This window comes from Rhamphochromis sp. 'chilingali', assembly GCF_963969265.1.
Source record: "Rhamphochromis sp. 'chilingali' genome assembly, chromosome: 7".
Classification (NCBI taxonomy): Eukaryota; Metazoa; Chordata; class Actinopteri; order Cichliformes; family Cichlidae; genus Rhamphochromis; species Rhamphochromis sp. 'chilingali'.
Window position 1 is genome coordinate 28,690,090 of NC_137934.1, and position 20,903 is coordinate 28,710,992.

Below are 20,903 nucleotides of genomic sequence, written 5' to 3' on the forward strand. Positions count from 1 at the left end.
ATTACCATCAGGGTATACACCTCACCCCTGGCGTCGTTGCCCACCTCTCAATTTTAAACACACTTAGACATTGAGGGCTATCAGGAGGGACTATGCGCTTACCTGCTGCTCTCTGGCAGGTAGCTCCATGCCCTCCTGGGTTTTAATTGCACCTTAGAACACACATACATCAACACTACAATGAGCGGGTGGAGGGAGGTTTGGAGTCTTCTCCCACCCCCATTCTCTGCGGCCTGCTGGAGCGGGAGGGCTAGGAGGAGTTGGCCGTCCGACTGCGGTCTGGAGTGTGGGGCCTCCCTGCTGCTACGGAGTCGGGGTGGTCTGCCTCTCCCCACCGCAGGGAAAAGGGTAACACCACCTGGGTCTGGGTGCAGTTCCCCCCTCCAGGGGCAAGGGTACCTAGACCCGGTTTGTAGAGTACGCTTGGGGAGTGTGATCGTGTGTACAGCGTCTCTTTATGTCTGTCTCCACGTTGGTTGAGTGTGAAGTGCACATGAGAGCATGAGGGTGGGAATGGATGTTTGTGTCTGTGTGTGCCTGTATGTCTGTGTCTATATGTCAGGTTGGGTATCAGACGCCACCTCTCTGGGGACACCTCAGGCCCTCCAAGGTTTGGAGGCCTATCTCCACCCACCACCACTTCCCCTGCCGGTGGCGGACTCCCTCAGGTGTCGGACTCCCTCAGGTGTCGGTGCGTTGGTGGTTCTTTGTGTCTGGGGGTGGGCGTCCAGGTACACACCGGCTCACTCCTTGGCGGCCGCTTATCGGGGCCTGGAGCCTGGGGCTCGCTCGGGCCCCTTCGGAGGTGGCGTGCCCCCGGCCTCTCGGCCTGGGGCTCGGTCACTCAGGCACAGCTGGCGGCCGGCGGAGCTCATGGGCGCGTCACTGCAACTCCCTCTGGCTTCTGCTCCGCGGCTGCTGAGTGAACCCTCATCTGGGACTCTCCTCAGCTCTTACTGGGACAGTGGCGCGGCTGCCCCTCTGTTGGTCTTCCTTGGTCTCTTGTGTTCTGGGGGCCTCTGGATGTCTGGAGTTTTGATCTCCTCCATACCTGCTTCACACCCTGGAGGACGGGGCTGTGGCCCCCCCCACACTCCCTAGCAGATCGTTACATGGAGAAACCTTTGGAATGCAAGCATGCTGATCCACACAGGTATGCACACGGGTGTTCACTGCTCGTAGACCCAAATTACACCTTTCTTGGCTGCTACTTCGAAGCACATCTGTCCTGCGTACTGCACAACAACATTGAATATTTAGTATTTACTGCTGTTTACACTTAGCTAGATTAATGCGATGGTGTTGTGTTTAGTATGTTGCTTTGTTTTGTTTTTTTGTCTTTTTTGCTTGTTTTCTATTCTTCTCTCAACAGGTGATCCAGGAGATTTTTATTTTTTTTTCCTCCCCCCCTTTCTCACTGTCCCTCCCCCCTTCTGTTTTTCCTTTCCTTCCTCTTTCTTTCTCCCTTTCCTATCCCTCACTCATGTCTGTCCCGTCTGTAACATCTGAAAATAAAATATAATAAATAATAAAAACAAAGATCGACCAAATGGACCAATACGGCAATGCCACGATGATCCATTTGGCAAAGTAAATCCATTGGGTATCCTTGTTGGTCTTCAGACAACAATTCTGATGGCTAAAGAACCAAATGGGACAGGCAGAAAAAAAAAAAAAAAAAAAAAAACAAAAAAAAAAAAAACAAAAAAAAAACAAACAGTTGTCACAGGTCTGTAGCTGGATGGAACCCAGATTTTGTTACAAATGGAATTTATTTACATTAAATTGTAACTTTAATTTGTGTAAAAAGCTGTTTCGCATATTTCTATTTTTTTTTTTTATTAAATCTAACATTCCAAATGAAGATTGCATCATAAAAAAATAATCAAAATAACATTACAATTCACATTCTACATTTTATTTTTAAAGTAACACCAACTCTTTTTCTCCACAGTCGAATAATGAAGCCGTGGTTTCACTCTTCTAGGAAGTCTTCCACCAGTGTGTTGAATTCATCAGCATGCCTCAGGTGGAGGTTGTGTTTCCCCTCTGGCATTAAATGCAATCTAGATTTGGGGATGAAAATCTTGATTTAGCTTGTACCTAAAAGTGAAATTCATCAATTTGTGGTAATATTATTGTGCGTTCTCACCGTGAACCTTTGATGTGTTTGAGGAGGTACTCAGGGTGGAGAATTGGCACCATGGGGTCTTTCTCTCCATGGATGATGAGGGTTGGACAGCTGATCAGGGGCAGAAGTTCCATGCAGATGCTTCCTAACCAGAGAGCAAAAAGGAAACATTCAGATTATCTGCATTAGTAAGAGACAAAATTAACAAGTGTCTTTTCAGATTGTTTAGTGTGCCTGCAACAGCACAGAGCCATCACCTTCTGGTCTGTGGACAAACTGTGCGATTCCATCCACCCAGGCCTCCCACAGTTTAGCAAAGACTTGCACCCCATACACCTCCTCCATGGGTTGCCTCATCCTCGCACTCCATTTGGAGACATCACGCACCTCTGAGTGTTCCCACAACATAACCGTTCACACACAAACACACAACGCGCACATATTCAAGTGAAAGCCAATTTGTAGCTCGAATAACTTGCCACTTGTCCAAGGCAATAAAACGTGACACACCATTGTAAAGCTTGAGGTCCTGCTGGGAAACAAAAGCATTGGCTCCCCACACGACCATCTTGTTGATCAGATCGGGGTTCCTTGCGGCTGCAACCAGAGCCGTGATTCCCCCGTCACTCCACCCAAGCAGGGAGAACTTGCCGAATCCCAGTGTCTGCCAAAGAAATGATTTTAAAAAAAAAAAAGTAGGTTGTGTCAAAGCAGTAACACAACTTGCTGTTGTAAAAAAATGCAAAAACTTTCTTTAACTGCAAGACCAGACAGTTGTACATTTATCTGTGTATGAATTGTGATATATAAATCATGAAATGCAGTAAATAATGCAGAAGACAATTAGTCTTCATGCTTCTGAATGTACAGATATTGTGAGAAACCTATTTGACAGAATCCTTCCTGCATGATTCACAGTTCTAAGACATTTTGAACAGTGAACCATGCAAATGGTTGGTGGTGGGGGGTGGGGGTGGCCTTTAAATTTTCTGTTTTGAATCATCACTCAAATTTGAATAACAGGTGGGCGGGGCCAGAATAATGTGCCTGTGAAGATTACTTGTATGCATCTAGTATTTACAATCTTTTTCGCAACTTTGGCTGTGTGTAACATGAGTATCCACTATTGGAACATATAGTATACAATAACAAGATCAAAGAGAAAAATCAAAGAGAATATTAAAATATTATTAAAGCTTACCAACATACAACAGCTGTGTTGGATTCTGCAGCCTTCTAATTTCACACACTGTATGTGTAGCTCATAGGTTGCCAGTGATTTCAAAATGTATATTTTCATAAGAGTTATGATGATGGTCAAAAAGCAATTTGATTGGCATACAAAATATTGCAGTAAATAAGTACTGAAAGGAGGGGGTTTGTTTGTAGCCTCATACCGGAAACTAAAACCCCAGACAGGGGCTTTTTGTCATGTTCATTACTGAAGGGTAAAAGAAGGATATAGCTTCGTAAACCAGGAATTTTAATATTGGTGTATGAAAATAACATGTCTTAGTATTAGAATCGGACCGTGGATTAGACATTTAAGTCAGGGTTGCCTAAATTTTGATCAGAACACAAAGCAGAGAATAGAGGAGGCATATACACTAACTGTATATAATAATTTATTAATTGTGCTTTAAACACTTTCTCTAAACTGCGCAAAAAAGAAAAGAAAGACCAAAAAGAAAAGGTCCAGGTAATTTTTTTAAGGTAATTTCCTGCCAATACATTATCTGTTTTGTTATGGGAGTTTCCATAAATGGTAAAACTCGATATGTGGCTAAAAAAAAAAAAAAAAAATTAGGATTAGTATTGCTTTCTAATATTTATCCAGATATTAGACTGTAGTAAAATCTAGCAGGTTTTGGATTGCAGAATTTAACTTATTTTCCATTTTGAATAAATTCTAGACCTTTATCATTTTACGACACGCTGAACTGAGCATGAAGTTTATCAGTCCCCATATGTTCCTTTCTTTCACATGCCCCCCAGAGAAGGGGCTTCTCTGTAACCTGTAAAGGTCAGATTGGTAATCATTTTCACCCTGAGTTTATCAGCAAACCTTCATAAGATCAACTGCATCCTTCGCATCCCTCTCAAAAAAGTCAGGGGGGAAGTCTCTGTCTGGGGGACGGGATTGTCCATACCCGCGGGGATCCCAGCCAACTACAGTGAAGCGTTCTTTGGCCAGAGACTTAAGCTGAGGACCAAAATCCGTCTTTGTGCTTCCTGTGGTAGAAAATATAGCAGTTTTTCTTTTAGATGCTTAAAGGACTCAATCAAACTGTACTGAATGATATGCTATTCTTACAACAGAGATATTTTGAGTATAAAGATTTTGATGTCTTCCCATATAGCCAAACTTCTTTTCTACATTAAAAGGAGGCGTGTGCTTGTACTTACCCAGAGCGCCAGGAAGCAACAGCACAGCATGTTTTCCTCTGCCTGTCTGCTCGTAGTACAGATCCACTCCATTAACAGGCTTCTTGCCTGAGGCCACTGAAGAGCTGCAGGGAAACACACGAGGAGACGGTGGCAGTCAAAATGAGCTGTGGATAGCAGAATAAGGTGGGATAGTTACTTTGAATGTTACAACCAAAGATAAAGTCGTCCTTTGTTAGGACAATTACAGCAATCACATTGTTCACCTTTTATGAGAATAGAAGAATCTTGGGTTTTATGGGCCCTTAAAAGCAGGTTTGAAAAGTGGAACCATTGTTCAGCTTAACCCTCGTTGACAGCATCTGTTCCTGTAGATTTAGAATGCTGATGTATGGCACGCTCTTATTCTTGGTCTCTGTTACTATTAAAGCTATTTTGCTGGGATGAACTGTAAATGTTCTACCTACATTACTGCAGAACACATTTCAAAGCTGTGAAAATCAAAGGCTCTGAGTAAAGTGCGCCAACAACGGTACTTGAATAAAACAAAAGGTGTACATGAACTCATATGAGTTTTGATTATAAGCAGTTCAGATGCAGCAATTATTCATTTACTGAATAAAACTAACCTACTGGCAAATTACATGTTCAGAGATAACAGTGTTTGCAACAGCTCATAGTTGCTGGTGGTTATTTACCATCACGTGATGGCAGTCATATATTTATGTGCGCGACTGTGATATTTCTCCATCCTTTAAAAACAAAACAAAAACAAAAAAAACCCCGCAGTAATCTTTTTAAAGGTAATGTTTTGCAGTCTAACACATCTATAATATCAAGATTTACTCCTGCAAAAGCCTCGAGGCAAACACTTTATGCATTAAATGACGATGAGATTATTCTAAATATTATCCGTCTACAAGCAAGGTGTTTAGCTTTAATTTGAAAGACAGTCACGGAAGGATAAAGGATGAAAAAGGAACTTTGTTATTATTTGCTATTAAACAAAAACATCCCTAACAGTTATTCACCAGATCGACAATATAATATAATATAATAATTTAACCCCCTTTTCTGCATTTAAAATATTTGCAAAGTATAATTTACGACATTAAAACGTGTTAGAATATTATATTTATGTAATATTTGTGACAGATAAAGGACACAGTGTGGCCATGATGAAGACGAATACAGACATTAAACTCGCATTAAATATAAATGGCTGTTACATCAGTTTTTATAGGTATATATAATCGATACTGTCGTAATATCACAGTTGGTTCATAAACACTATGTTGTAGTGAGTGGGCATACTACACCATCTAGTGGACTGGAATCAAACAAACCTCGAGGCAAGAACTACGACTGCAAGAAAACCCAACGCATTTCCTGCGTGGTCTCTGCAGCTCTGTGCAGTTTGTCCTTGCAGAGTCGTGCGTGTCATTTCACAGTGCACACAGTATGAAGACAGTAAGAATTGTTACCAGTACGGCCGGATCGCTGTCATGGCTCTCTTAAAGCCACGTCTCCCGAGTAAAAACAGCGCCATGTATGATCGGTGCGCACACTCAGCACGTCCTCAGTCAGTCCCCAGGTTTGATTTGGCTGGTTAAAAATTGTACAGTCTCTCTCCGAAGTGGACCAAAGTCCACACGTTCCAGCCCTGCGTGTTTGTTTTTAAAGGAAGTGCTGGGATCAGTGTGGCACTTTCAACGTCGCCGTTTATCCAGTGAACTATTTTCAGGCGAAAGTACGAAGGCGAATCCAAAATCACAAGCTGATCTGAAAACTGTACTTTTCCGTCGTCACTCTGACATGTCAGGCTCACTGGAGTGAAGTAGCTGACCCACCAGTCCGAGCGCAGGCTGCAGGTCTTAAATAATGGCAGAGCAGATTTTTAACAGGCTTCTGTTAACATGACCTCTCATGGATCAGCATGTTATTAATCTGAATAGAAATCAGCTGAGCACGTCTGCTTTGATACTGGCTTTGCTGTGTGTTTAGAAGTGGGGTGAAGCCATACGCTGTATATAAAAGATGGACTTCTCCAGTTGTTTGGTGACGCTTTATTGTGAAATTTCAGTCATCACCACGTTGTTGTTGTTGTTGTTGTTTTGAGAATGGACGTGACAAACAAGAGATTTATGTGACTGTGAACTGAGGACATATGCATGAGAGCCCATAGCTGTTTTTATCCAGACTTCTCTTTGAAACCAGAGGAGTTGCCCCCTGCTGGCCATTATAAAGAATGCGGAATACATTGGCTTTACTTTTCAGGTCTGGAATCTGCTTCTTCTTCTTTTCTTTTTTTTTTTAGAGCTAACGAGTGGAGTGAAGTTAATACAAACTATGGTTTATATTCTGAGATATACTCCTTCATGAAAAGGAGGTCATTAAGTGAATGTTTCCAAGATGTCTGGGTTATTGTCCCATGAAGACCAAGTGTGTGACTGAGTGTGTCACATGTTTTCAATTCAATGTCAGGATTGAAGCTTTGCAAATTGTAAAGAAAAGAAAAGACATGAACAAGATGCGCAGAAAAGAGAAACTATGACGCTCCACCCAAAGGAGATGTCAGGGACTTTGGCTTAGATCTGCTCGATATTGTCGTTAGTCCCGCTCATGGTGCAGGTTAACTGAACGATGTCTTTCTGCAGTGTTCATTTGACTGCTTCTACAACCAAGAAACTCAACATGTCTACAAGAGCTTTTCCACATCCTGTTAACGCCAATGTACAGCAATTAGCTGCAGTTAAACCGGGTTGCAGCAGGGGGTACTCGTGAGATATTCCTAAATACAAAGACGCAAATAGAGGTGTGTGGCTATAATCTGTTTTTGGTTCTCAAAAATACAGAATTGATCAGTTGTACAAACTGGCCCTATGTGGCCTGTCTTGGGTGTACCCTGCCTGTTGTCCTAGCTGGTATAGGCTCCAGCCCTCCTCGCGACCCTGAATCGATAAGCGGAAGAGAATGGAAATAAAACACTTGTTTCTGGTTTTTCTGACTTCTGAAGTCAGTTTTGTCCGTAAAATGCTGGTATTGTGTTGTATATACATGCTGATTGGTTAAGGTTTTACAACGAGAAAGAACTCCTCTGATGATAACAGTTTAAAAACGTAGCCGAACCGCAACAGAAACCTCCACATGTGTATTAGAAGCAGCTGTGTGAGGTGATTTGAAGCTGCTGCTACAATCCAATCAAGATGGTGGATGCTGTAAAGTGCCCTATAGTGCTGTAATAGTCCTAATACTTACAGAAGGGTGTTTTCCTACAACTGAAACCTATAAAAAATGGAACTGTATCAAATATCGTCTCAACGCCTGAAACATGCTCAATTTAAATTTCCAGAAGAAAAATGTTTACTCCACCACATTGACATTTTTGGGTTTGAGCTTCTTTGGGCCCAATTCCTTCTGGACTACTGCGTAAACACCCCTACGATATAAAAAAAAATGAGTGGGAATTATGAGTTATAGCATAATCATAGACATTTTTGATACCAGAAGAATCACAGTGGACAGATACAGATGTCTAACTTCAGTCCCTAAAAGGCTCCAAAGGTTTCAGCACTATTTTGTACAGTTGGTCTTCATAAGCACTTATAGATTTCAAGAGGCTTTTCTTTAAAAAGACTCCCGCCTTTAAGCCCGACAAAATATACTCTCAGAATTCATATAGGGTTTTCCTTTTCTGTTTTATAGGAAGCGTTCTTTCCTTTTTCATCCTTTGCCTTTTAATGGACTTTATTTGAGGAAGGTGACACACTTAAAAATTACCATAAAGCATCAACATTACACTACATATGGAAATATTCCAGATTTTATATGTGATATGACAAAAAAACCTCTTTTACTTGATTACAGAACTTACTGTGTGTTGGATCAGTAAGACCTCAGAATGGTTAATCCCTGTGAGAGATCTGAAATGTTACAGCCCTTTGAAACCACTCCTTTCACGGGAAGCTTTGTTGCATATCAATTTCCTTCTTGCTCTCTCCCCCCTCATTTCCTGCCATCTTTCTACTGTTGTTTATGTAACGAAAGGCCTACATTAATCCTTGAGCGAGCTTGAGTATTTCACGCAATTTCATGGGTGTGTAATCAGATATCTGTCAAATGTCAACCTCAAGGTAAAGTCAGGGGATGGACTGACAGGGAAATATGAATATGTGTACGAGACCCCTTATCTGATGTTGGCTTGAATGAATGAAGCAACATCTTTGACCCTCTGGAGAGGAAAACTTTGCACCAAAGTTATTGGAATTCATCCTTAAGAGACGCTGAATATTTTGTGATTTCTCAGATATTTCCACTACCATAAACTTCATGGTAGCTGTAGAGGACAAGTCCCAAATTCACCAAAATGAGTAGGTTTCAACCTCTGGTGATTGTACACGTCTGTATAGGATTTTAGAGAAACTCGTGGAATAATTGTTGCAATATTAAACTGAAGTGGTGTGCCAGCACAACAACACAGCCAACCACAGAGAGACAGGCTTGCATGTGGCTACAAAGACCTGTGGCTAAAGACACAAAGGTCTTGTGGTTTCAGCTTCTCAAATGTGATGATTTTCTCAGTTATTTCGCCATAAATGAGATAGTTTGAGGTTTTAGACTGTTTCACACACAACAACGTGTTTCCTCACTATTAAGAGGCAATTTAATAAGCAAACTAATAATTAAGTACATTTAAAAAGTAAGTATTAAGTTGGAGCCCAAAAACGGCTTTCGATAAAGTGATGGCTTGATGTGCAAACCTTCCTCAAACCCGAAAGACTCCTCTTCTTCTTGTTAAAAAGACAGTTTTATTGTGAAACCCAATCTCCCACCCCCTCCACCCACACACACACACACAGACGCGCACTCTCTCAGCTCTGATCAAGGTGTATTTTTAATGTATCATCATGGTTTCTAATGTGTGAGCTGTTTTGTTTATCAATGGTTTTGAGTTTTCGGTGCCGATGAGCTGTTCCACCTAGTTCTCTGAGGCAGGCAGCAGGCAGATTTTTGTAAACGCCTCCACTCTCCCCTGCCTGTCTCTGTGCCACACACACACACACACACGCACGCACACACACACACACTGAACCACACAGAGGAACACAAGACAAAGCCGGGCTAAAAATACCTCGATCGGCTCAGAGCGATGCACTGAAGATGTAGCCAGATTTACTGGAAATGAACAGAGCGAGTTAGAATTAAGAGGATGTCCACTGAGAAGCACAAAATTAGACATAAATGGGGGAATTCTGAAATCGAAGACGAAATTAGGTTTAAAAGCACTACTTTGTTATTAGAAAATATTAGAACGGGTATTTGAAAAGTACAACTTGTTTTTAGGAAACAGAAAATTGTGGGGATTTTTTTTGCCACACTGGTTTGCAACTCTTGGGCACAAACGTGTAACACTGGCTTGAGGTTGTCACAGATATTAGTAGAAATAGAGACTGAATTTGATTTGAATGGATAAACACAGAGAAAGAATCCTGATTGCAATCTTGGTTTTAAGACAGCTGCCCTCTCATTTACAGCAGGAACACACAGATAATTGATTTTGAGCTTCATTCAAAGGTGTTCCTAGCAGGGTGCTGACAGCTCAGCAGATAGTGATAGCTGGGCCATCGGATCTGTTCTGGCCTTCAACCATCTTTGTCTGGTTGCTATGTGCCTATCCATGGTCCCATGACCAACGCATGGTCTAAATATAAACATGTGCTAAGGTCACATTCTGAGGAAAACGTGCTCTCAATGAAGTGGCACTCAGGGAGACGGACGAGCTGAGGTCTTCATGACAGTTTGAGTTAAACTAAAAAGTTGTCAGGGTTCCTTTAAACCGAGTAGCAGTTAGTGACTAGAGACAGTTAAGTTGCTGCTTTAAGCGTCTCCCTAAAGGAATCACTTTCCAGTTATGACTTCAAATTCCTCTTAAATTCAGTGTGCTTATCTACACACCTTTGGCAGAGATGGGTAACGGAATAAACAAGGTACAGTATCAACAACGATATCTAGGAAATCAAACCTTCAGAGCCTGCCATGATATTTTTCTAAAAAAGACAAAAACAACAACCCCAAGATCTTGTTTTTTCTTTAACTTCTGCATTTTCCATTTTACACAATTTTGAACTGTTTTTAGGTCCTGCCTGATCTTTATCTTGGAAATATCAAAGGTAGGCTGCGGTGCCTTTTGTCATGTGTGTAAAAAAATTGATTTATTTTCCGGATAATGTAGTAGTAGTTTGTTTCAGTTCCTCATACGGAGGGGCATGTGGTGAGATGCTACACTGAGCTCAGTTTCTATAGAGTCGAGAGGTCACAGTGTAAAGCTGAGCTATTGAAATATTGCATTTTAACAAAAAAAAAGTGTGTTTTTTACCCTCTGAGTAGGTATAAATCTGCCAGCAGCTGGGGGAAACATTACTTTGAGCGCTGATGTGAATATTTGAGCGGTGGTGTGGGAGGGGATGCCCCATGGCGCGGGGGTGTCCCTCGGTGTGAACTACATTCCACACGTTTCCATAAAGCACCAAATGCAATTGTTGGGCTGCTTTTTTAAATCTTTGCACACATTAAGAATCATGACTACACAGGAAACGTCTTAAAATGCAGGCAGCTCTTTTTTAGAAATAAAGTATGTTCAAGGAATTGCTGTCAAATAGGAAATGTGACACCTTTTTAATCTTAAGCAGGCCTTTGATCTTCATTCATCTACATGACTTAGCACATATAAAGCGAGCTGGAGCTTTTGGCTGCGAAAGTTCCATCAATGCCACTTTTGGATATTTACAGGCGTTACTGCTGTTCTACTCTTACTATTCTGAGCTAGTCTGTACTCTGCTTAGCTTTGCTAGTCTGCTAAACTAAGCTGTTAGTTTCTTCAATGTTCATCACATCTTCTATGTTTTTGCTTAATCCCACATCTTTAGTCCCAATCTCATCAGCTTCAACACTACTAAAGGCTTGATCTCTGAATTTATAACAACCTGACTTTATAAAAGAAATAAAGGTAGCCATGATGACAACACTTAAATTTAGCACTTTAGAAATCAGAAGAGATTTGGAAACATTTCTCTCCTTGAGAACTAATATTTAACCATGGGGGGAAAAAAGAAAAACGTAATCTTTCATGAAGGAAGCTGACGGATTTGAATGGGAGGATGCAGGTTTTAGGCCAGCACCTAGAAACCTTGAGTGGTGCTGAACCTCTCAGCCCTAAGCAAAAAATCATCTCTCGTCACTTCACTGTTATATCAGCATCTGACACTCAACTAAACTATTTATCTCATGACACACTGCAGCACTTGTTGCATAACATTGACGCTGCGGTCATCCAGTGATTTAGGGTTGTATTTCCTCTGCAAGTGTTCTGTGCACTGATGCCACTCACACTGTTTTCTTACTGTATGATGCAATTGGTTGGTTGTGTCCTACAGTTAATAAGAGTTCCAATGACAAAACATTTAATTATTGAGTGAATTTAGCTTTAAGGAGGTTTCAGTGCAAACTCATCTTGCTCTTGTATAGGTGGCCCCAATCAGCATCCTGCAAACTTGCAAAGCATATGAGAAAAAATGCTCAAGGCACATCTGTCCAAGGTAGAAAACATTTGGCTTCCTTTCAAAGAACAAAATTTGATTAGAACAATTACTGTTTCTTGCTTTTGGGCCAAGCTGTTGGACTGTTTTAGAAACACTGGTTTTCCGGTTTTTCTTTCAGTTCAAAACCAGAGCAAAACTTTGAAATCTTAAGGCCACATTTGCTTGGAAGTCACTTCAGGAGGGGGGTTGTTGTTGGGCAGAAGATGCTTTATTTAGTTTGGAGCTCACACGGTGTGATTGGTGATTGGATGCAGGGTGTATCGTGTATTTCTCGATTTTCTTTGCGTTCCACAGATGCTCGAGACGGGGAGCTGCTGGCTCAGCACAACATCACCCACATCCTGTCCATCCATGATACAGCTGCGCCCGTTCTGGAGGTGAGGCCTTTTTTAATGTCTTGCATCAGATTGCACGACCCCCTGACCTCAACATTAACCCAACCATAAAGTACATAAGCTCCTCTGAGCACGACTGTGGTTGCTGTGTCCCCCTGCTGATTAATACTCATTCTGAAACTGTGAGATATTGTTGTCAGCCCAGAGCCTCTTTCCCACCTTAATATGTTTACAGAGCTGCTTCAAATATAGTTATTACCTTAACAAGTTTATGAAAAGAGAGGACAAGTTTTAAATAAATGCTTTGAAATGATACACTGCATACAGACACAGTTAATAGCAATAAATCGTTCCATTTCTAATCTTCTGAGGTCACCTTGTGTTTTTAAAGGCTGAATGATCATCAGATCATTCATTATCAACATCAGATCTTTATCAAAGGCTATTGAAAGAGACCACTTCAATTAGTGTGAAAGTCACATGTGTCTTCTGTCTTCTTTTTTTAAATTCAGTCATAAGACCTGGAATTCACCAGTTCTCACCAGAGAAGCAATTTTCTAATTGACTGTGGGTCCTCGATATTGTGTGGGATTCTAGTATATATATGAAAATCTGAATGCTGTTTTCAGTTGATGCAGCTGTGAGGCAGATGCAAGCCAAGGTTAGTGGATGTTGCACAGTATTGTTCACACGAGATGCTTTTAGCTCAGCAGCTTGAGGTCCAGAAAGTCTTGAAAGTGGAACTTTGCAAAAAAAAGTTTCTGGCTTTTCAGTGCTGCATTTAGATGTGGCAATTTGTGTATGAAACAGCAGGAAAGGTGTTTTTGTGTGTGTTTGTGTGTGTGTTAGTGAATGTGAGGAGCTGATAGATTGAAGCATAAAATATGTGTGAAGATGTAAGTTTTACTGAACAAATAGTTTGATTTTGAGGTTTTTCTGAGGTATCTTTCTGTAAATACACAATACCTTGAGTCAGAGTTTATGAAATGATGCACACTTTTGATGTGTACAAGCCTGTAATTATTTACAGATTGAATGATTTGACTTTAAGTCTCCTGATCTCATCTGAGCCCATTAAATACATTACGTCCTCCCGTCGGCTTCGTACTGGGACTTGTCTCTTGAAAATCTTGAATCCGCTTGCCATCTTCAGTGTCCGCTTTCACAACTTTCATCTTTTCTTGTTGAAAGCGAACATGAAAAGCGCTCAGCGATTTCTCTACACTTTCTCCATCCATGTTAGCATGTTTCATTGAACAGTGAAGAGAAACAGCAACTTGTATTACAGTATCACTACTCAAACTGGTCAACCACCAAAACTTTTACAAGGTTTTGGGCCTGAAGTGAAGTCTGGCCCTACGGACTCATTCTGAACTGTGATGACAGTTATTCAGTTGCTTTTTTTTAAAACATACAAAATCATGTGTGATGCAACTTTTTGAGTTTTGAGGCAAAAATGATGACTCAGGTCTGTTTTAGACCAAGTGGCCAGATGGGATGGGTTATTTGCATACCTAACAGTCAAACCGCGGACTGATTGATTTCTTGGAAGACAGCGTGATGGTTCCTGAGAGAGGAAGGTAGAATTTGCAACGATGATGTGGTCTGCGCATTTACATCTGGCCAAGTCTCTAAATGTGCCATTTACTGTATATGAACCTAATTATCATACTGCAAAATAAAAGGTCATCTTTTGCAACTAATTCCAAGCCCCAAATATTCCTTTTGCAAGTAAAGTAAATAAATGTCTGCATTTATCCACAATTTTCATATATTTTGACTTAGAGTGTAGTCATGATTTTACAAACAGTACCACTGAGTCAAGGCCATGATGAGCTATAAGAGTGATAGTGTGAAGATATGAGGACTTCTCGGTAACCGTTTGCATAATCTGACTCTCTCTATCAGAAATAATAATTTAGCCTTCATGAACCTTAGGCATGTCTTTAATATGGGCACTTTCATTGGTATTTATAAATGTGTCTGCATTTGTCGGGGCTCTGTGCGTGCAATCTCACCTGTCTGGAGCACTTCCAGGACTCGGTCTGTCCCAGAGGGCTCAGGGGTTTTTGCAGTGGTGCAGTCATACCAGGACGAGGTGGTTTCTGTCCACTGCATGTACCATCAGCTGCCAGGTGCACAACACAGCACACACACACACACAAGCACAGAGACAAACACAAGCAAACATCGTTATGTCGTGACCTACCACATGGGCAGGGCCAGAGGGGCAAGGTTTCAGGGGCTGTCCCATAGGAAGTGAGAAACAAGAAGTGAGTTTAGTTCCAGTTTTCAAACAAATGACCCCTGCTCAATAGTTGAGCACTCGCCTTTTCCTATCATGTTAACTTTTGCCACTAAAGTATTCACTTCTTTAATGAAGCTGCTCCCTCTCTCACAGGGCATCACATACCTTTGTATATCCGCAGCTGACCATTCCAAGCAAAACCTGTGAGTACTTGAATAAATGTTGAATATATATAAAACCTGCATATATGTATGAGCTCTTTGCCCCATTTCTATAAATAAAAGAAATGAATTACAGCTTGCAAAATAGAAAATTTATCCAAATGCATCCTTTTTTAAAAAGGTTGGTTTAAATAATTAAACACATGATCTCTTTACCGACTACAAACTAAATTGTACAGCTATGGTAAATAATAATAAATAATAATAATCCAGTTTTAAGGTTGAAAGGCATGATCCTCACTATGTTGTATATCTTGTGAATGTGATTCATTTCACCAGGATTCAGTACTTCAGAGACAGCATCATGTTCATCCATGAATCCCGACTGAAAGGAGAAGGCTGCCTCGTCCACTGGTGAGTGGAACGCCTCAGTCCTGTTTTACATGTCATCTGAAATGATACTTGGTCATATTAAAAAAACATTCAGTTACGATATATGGTAGACTATATTACGTATTTTGGCATAGAGATGTTGTAAAAAGTTTCAACATTAAGATCTAAAAGCTTTTTATTCATAATCATGAGAATTTGCTCTGGGTTTGATCGCAGACCGGAGGTCCTCATATTTTATCGACCCCGTTCTCATTTTCAACCACATCACTAGCACCAAAAAGAAGCTGTCTGCCAAAAATTTTGGTTAAAGCTTTCATTGCACATTTCATTACCTTTCATCTTTTCTCATATCAAACATGCAAAATCAGGCATTTAACCACAGCTTTGGGACAGAAGGGGTTTCACTTCTTTGTACACTAAAGCAGAGAATCTGAATATGAGGTGATTATCTTGCTCTGAGCTGTGAAGGCCTGTGTTCTCAGCATGGCAGGAGTGTCCCGCAGCGTGACTCTGGTGGTGGCCTACATCATGACGGTGACGGGTCACGGATGGGTAGAGTCCCTGGCAGCGGTTCGGTCAGTCAGGCCGTGTGCGGGGCCCAACCTGGGCTTCCTGCGGCAGCTGGAGGAGTTTGAAAACACAGAACTAACAGAAGTGAGTCATCATAATTAATTTCACTTTTGATTATTCATTGAAAAAAAATCAGTTATGTTGGGACAGCTGAAAACGGTTATGTGGATTAAAAGATGCAATACATTTGGACAGATGAGTGTGTGGGTTTAATTTGTGAGTTCAGGTACAGCCTGGTCTCAATATACCGCTCATCAAAGCATTCTTTGTCTAAAAGCTGGAGGCTATGACATGAGAAATTGCAAAAAAAACTAAACAAAACAAAAACCTGACGTTTTCATACAACAGTGTGAACTACTCCCTTCAAAAGCCAACCCAGTCTGGTTTATATGGGTGTTAGTAAAGCTCCTAAATGAGGACCTGTGTGAGAAGTACATATCTGAGAAACAGATGCTTCACATGTACTTTTCCTTATGCTCCCACTTGGACCATTTAACCCTCTCTTCTTGTTAGAGCTGGTGCCGTTTTGTGACGAGAGCAGTGCATGCCGCTGTTTGAAGACTACTCATCCTATTCAGCTGCTGGACGATTACTCTGCTGCTGTCCTGCATGGAATGACCTTCATGTCACATGACATGGGCCCAAAAGCATTTCCCACATGGACAGTTATTGGAAAAGGAGCAGTTGTAGTATTCAGTCCAAAAACAAATATAGAACAGCTGCAGAACTGTATTATAAAATGATATCTGTGTATAAGGATGTCAGATGTGTTCGGATAAGTTTTAAAAGTGCTCAATCTAAACTTCTTCAGCTTGACAAGGATCCAGGCCACATGTGCCTAAAACTCCAGCTTACAGTGGGGGAAACAATGAAATAACTGATCCCCTGCTGGTTTAGTTTATTCGCTTACAAAGAAACGAACAGTCTCTAATTTTTGGACCGAGACAGAACATCAACACATTTTTTTTTAAAAAGGTAGAATTGATTTACACATCACTGAGTGAAATAAGTGTCAAATAATTACTCCCCCTGCTGTATGTGCACTGTGAGCAGTCTTTAAAAAAAAGTCTAAATCAGGTGTGTAATAAATGTAGCATTTTTGAACATTTAGGAGGCTGCTCATCACATGCTTGTTTTCTGCTTTTTTCAGTAACCCTGTTTAAGTCAAGATGCTATGAGCTGTGGGCAAAGTCAGCAAAAATGCAGACTTATTGAAAGTGTGCATAAAGGGCACAGAACGTCTGCCGAAAAGCTCTCATAAACTTGTCAGTGGGACTGGGCCCTGCTACTACTACGACTGATACCTCAGCTCTGTTTTTGGTTATGCTTCACCTTTTTCAGTTAAGTTTCACAGCAGCCTAAATCAAATTAGCATGCATTCCGTAAACTGCACTGCATTTTGGTGCAGTTATGTTGCTCGTTTCACTTTAAAGTCTTTTAATTTTTTTTGTGAAGTACCTCAAATAGCACTAAAATGTGCCGTACATGAAGTTGTATTTAAACATAAACAGTGGACACTTTCAGCTCGGATTCAGGGCGATTAAAACAAATTCTTTGAAAACTATAGTTATTTTTGTACTCATCACACCATTTTCAGAGACTCAAAAGTAATTGGACAATTAGCAAAGCAGCAGATTTCAGTGGATGTGAGGTCTTTAAGAGCTTCCAAATGAACAATCTGCTCAAACCACTTGTTACACTCAAGAACAATAAGAACAGATTAGACATCTGAAGAACTTGCCCAGCCATAGAAAAAAATTCTTTGGAGAGATGAAACCAGGAGAAGAAAAAGAACAGTTCATGATCCAGAACATACCACATCACATATGGCTGCCAGTTTAAACGGTGGTTAATATCGATGTGACTGTTGATAGAGTTCACTTCACAGTGCAAATGGGTAACGAGCACGCTTTTCAGTTATTAAATACAAAACTGAAGGCAAAGACCTACAAATAACCAGCAGCAGAAGGTGTGGCAGTAGAGACCTAACAGAGCATCTCCAGGGAGATGTCATATCCGTGTGCTCTACACTTCAGGCAGACATGAGCTGCAAAGGCTTTTCATAAAGGTATTTAAAAAAAAAATCCTTATACTTTAAATTATATTAGTGTCAAATTATATTTGAGTCTCTGAAAAAAGGGAGGACTGGGTATAAAATGCTTTGTAATTCATAAACAGTTAATGTAAAAGCCTTAAATAAAGTCTGCACTTTAATCACATCACACACACAAAAAAACAATAAAAGGCAACGGTGGTAATGAATACTTAGGAATGAATAGTGCTGCTATTACAAACACAACTGAAGATGCTCCGCCTCTATGATGAGTTCCCTCAAATGATTAAAATAATATATATAAAATATATACAAAACAGTGCATTAGTCATGAATAATAATAGTAATTAACCTGATACTTCAACAGTTCACTAATGCAGGTGTACAAAAGTACATACAGTCTCAAATATTACACAAATAACAGAAAAGGATGAGTCATGACTTATTTTTTATGATTATAATTATTGCATTTTTAATTAGAAATATTGTTTGTATTTAATGTCTGTGGATTTTTATTACTTTTGGCTTCATTCATGCAGGCATGTACTCTTGAATCCAAATTTATAACATAACGCAGCGTTTCATCTGTAAGCTGTGCAGTGATGCGTGTAAGGCAATCAGCAGCCTGTAAGCTGATTTTATACAGCAGTGAGGTGTTGTTTTAAGTGACTGTCCGATGTAAAACGTGTCCAGTGCCTGTCTTAAACAGAGACATTGTCTTTGACTCTGCTCCCCGCAGTATCGAGCTTGGTGGAAGGAGCTGTACGGGAAGAGCACGTTCAGTGATGATGAGGAGATCGAGGCCCTTTTAAACCGGAAATCCAGCACCAGCGATGCCATAACAACCAGCATCACTCCCGCGCTGGCCACGAGCAGCAAATAAAGAAACTCATTTCTGCATCTTCAGTCATTTCTCACCTGAACTTAAGAAGCAGAGGACAGCGGGCTTCTGATTGGCCCTTTAATCCCACAGAGACCGGGTGCACATTTTAAAATCATTTTGCCCCCGACCTCGCACTGCGTCAGCAACACCTGTCTCATAAAAAGTTCAGTGTCAGGATGATAAGTTCAGTCCCGTGTGCGTGGAGTGGCTAAGCAGACATGTGACGGGGGGATTTTATGTCACTGTCTTCAGTTCCCTTCGTCATGTCATGTCCTTGCCTCTAACTGTCAAAACAACATGCAAGGGCAGTCAAGCATGACACCAAGGAAATATATGTACATACAGTCCACAGTGTGAACACATACTCCTCCTGTACACCCCCCCACCCCGCCGTCCCCCGTCAGTTATGTTATGCTGTGTCTTGTACTTGAAAAATGACTATTACTTTCTGAGACCGTGTGAGAGCTAAAGAACGCTTTATTTTATATTTTACAGTAAAAAAAAAAAAAAATCAGATGTGCTGTTTTTAACTATTGTGCTGTTCTTCCTAAATGTAAACTTTTCATTTGATGTTATTTGTGCAGTTTAATATGTGCACAGTCTGTGTAAATGCAGTTATATATGTAGAGTTTTTATGTTAACGTTTTCATGTTAGTTTGCATTTCGTATTTTGTTTAATTATGCATGCATTGAGATGACATTTAACTCATCAAGTGAAAATATTTAGATTGTAATAATGCAACAAAGGAATGTATTAATCTTCTTTTTTTTTTAGTTATTTCAAGCCTTTTCGAAACAAAACGAGGGACTAAAATCCATCTTTGACCTGGTTTCTGGATAAAAGCAGTATTCAGATCCAGGTAAAGGTCATAAATGACTTAAGTAGAAGTTTATCGCACATATTGTGGAGAACAGTATCTCTGCTGACGATGAAATTCTGACATTATTATGACCCCACAGTAATTGAATTAGTTTTGACTTCTTCATATAGTGGTCTACATTGTAGCAGTCAGCTCAAAGGTCACCAGATAACTGGTGGTGAGAAAATTCTGCGTCACAGGTCTTTGCCCTTTAAAATATTGCACAATTCTACCTCTTCAGGCCTCTTTCAGTTATTTAAATGACACCAGCTGAAAAGTGGAAACCACTCCTCAGAGGAACTCAGAACTACAATAACCAAGGGGCCCAGAGCTTTTAGTGGGGGTCCACGAGCTAGAACGTGTTCGTGAATCCTCCCCAAGTGGCTTAACATATAACAGTGCATGGTCACTTTTATATGCTCATTTTTGAATTATTTAAAATCTCAACATGAGAAGTTGTTCAGCTACAGCTGTCGGCTGAATATTGTTGGTTTAAAAGTGCCATATGTGAAATGTAGAGCAGCACTGAGATTACGTGTGATGAAGTGCATCATACATCCACATGTGCATTTTTCACACAGTTGTCATTTTAAAGATGAACACTACAGAGAAAAAAAAAAACACGACTGATTTCTGTAACCTGGCAACCGGTTACAGATTAGGATCAACTATGGTATAACGCTGATGGGAAGCATTTGCATAATGAGTTCCTTTCAGTTCTCGTGCTGATAAGTAGGTAAAGCTTCAAATAAGTACTTGTACCTATCTAATATCACTTCATAATTCTACTTTCAAAGTTTTATATTTCTACTTCACGACATTAGAACAAAATTGTACTTACTTTTCTGAATTAGAGAGAGAGATTAAGAGTAGGAGAGCATTAAAGACATCGATCTGAGATGAGCTTAAGCTCTACAATGTACATTATAATGTCGCTTCATGCATCAGTACTGATGGTAAATTCATATATTAATAATAGGCGTGTACAGGTATCAGACTGATATCGGTATCCTGGTTAACGGCCATTATCAGAGGCTGACATTTATCTGTTCCATCACATACATGTCCCAAGAGTTAAATGTTCAAAACATACAAAAATAAAATCTATTCATAAATATTTAATATGTTCATAAGAATAATTAAAAAACATATAAAAAGTTAAAAATATCCACAAATTTTAAGGATAACTACAGGTTATCAGCCCAGAATGTCACAGTTTGTGTATTCCTGATTAATGCTGACAGCATAAGACTGACAGGAACCAGTCTGCTGCATAATGACTAATG

The 20,903-nt window shown here is 40.3% G+C and overlaps 2 protein-coding genes across 3 annotated transcripts; one reads left to right on the forward strand and one right to left on the reverse strand.

Moving 5' to 3' along the window:
* Window positions 1-1,789: 1,789 nt before the first annotated feature.
* bphl (biphenyl hydrolase like) lies at window positions 1,790-6,345 on the reverse strand. Its single transcript, XM_080886600.1, has 7 exons — window positions 6,001-6,345; window positions 4,538-4,641; window positions 4,197-4,363; window positions 2,642-2,795; window positions 2,389-2,520; window positions 2,153-2,276; window positions 1,790-2,066 (listed from the first exon to the last, which is right to left on the reverse strand). The coding sequence occupies exons 1-7, from the start codon at window positions 6,063-6,065 to the stop codon at window positions 1,976-1,978; spliced, it is 837 nt and encodes a 278-aa protein (XP_080742726.1). The 5' UTR covers window positions 6,066-6,345; the 3' UTR covers window positions 1,790-1,975.
* A 3,941-nt stretch (window positions 6,346-10,286) lies between these two features.
* On the forward strand, window positions 10,287-19,537 carry LOC308399369 (dual specificity protein phosphatase 22-B-like). 2 transcript variants are annotated; one of them, XM_080886603.1, is made up of 7 exons: window positions 10,287-10,503; window positions 10,653-10,686; window positions 12,409-12,491; window positions 14,851-14,900; window positions 15,198-15,272; window positions 15,734-15,905; window positions 18,614-19,537. In XM_080886603.1, exons 1-7 carry the CDS (start codon window positions 10,483-10,485, stop codon window positions 18,755-18,757), a joined length of 579 nt encoding a protein of 192 aa, XP_080742729.1. In that variant the 5' UTR covers window positions 10,287-10,482; the 3' UTR covers window positions 18,758-19,537. The 2 variants fall into 2 exon arrangements, with proteins under 2 accessions (XP_080742729.1, XP_080742728.1); XM_080886602.1 differs by lacking the exons at window positions 10,287-10,503; window positions 10,653-10,686 and having other exon boundaries at window positions 10,698-12,491.
* The last annotated feature ends 1,366 nt before the right edge of the window (window positions 19,538-20,903 follow it).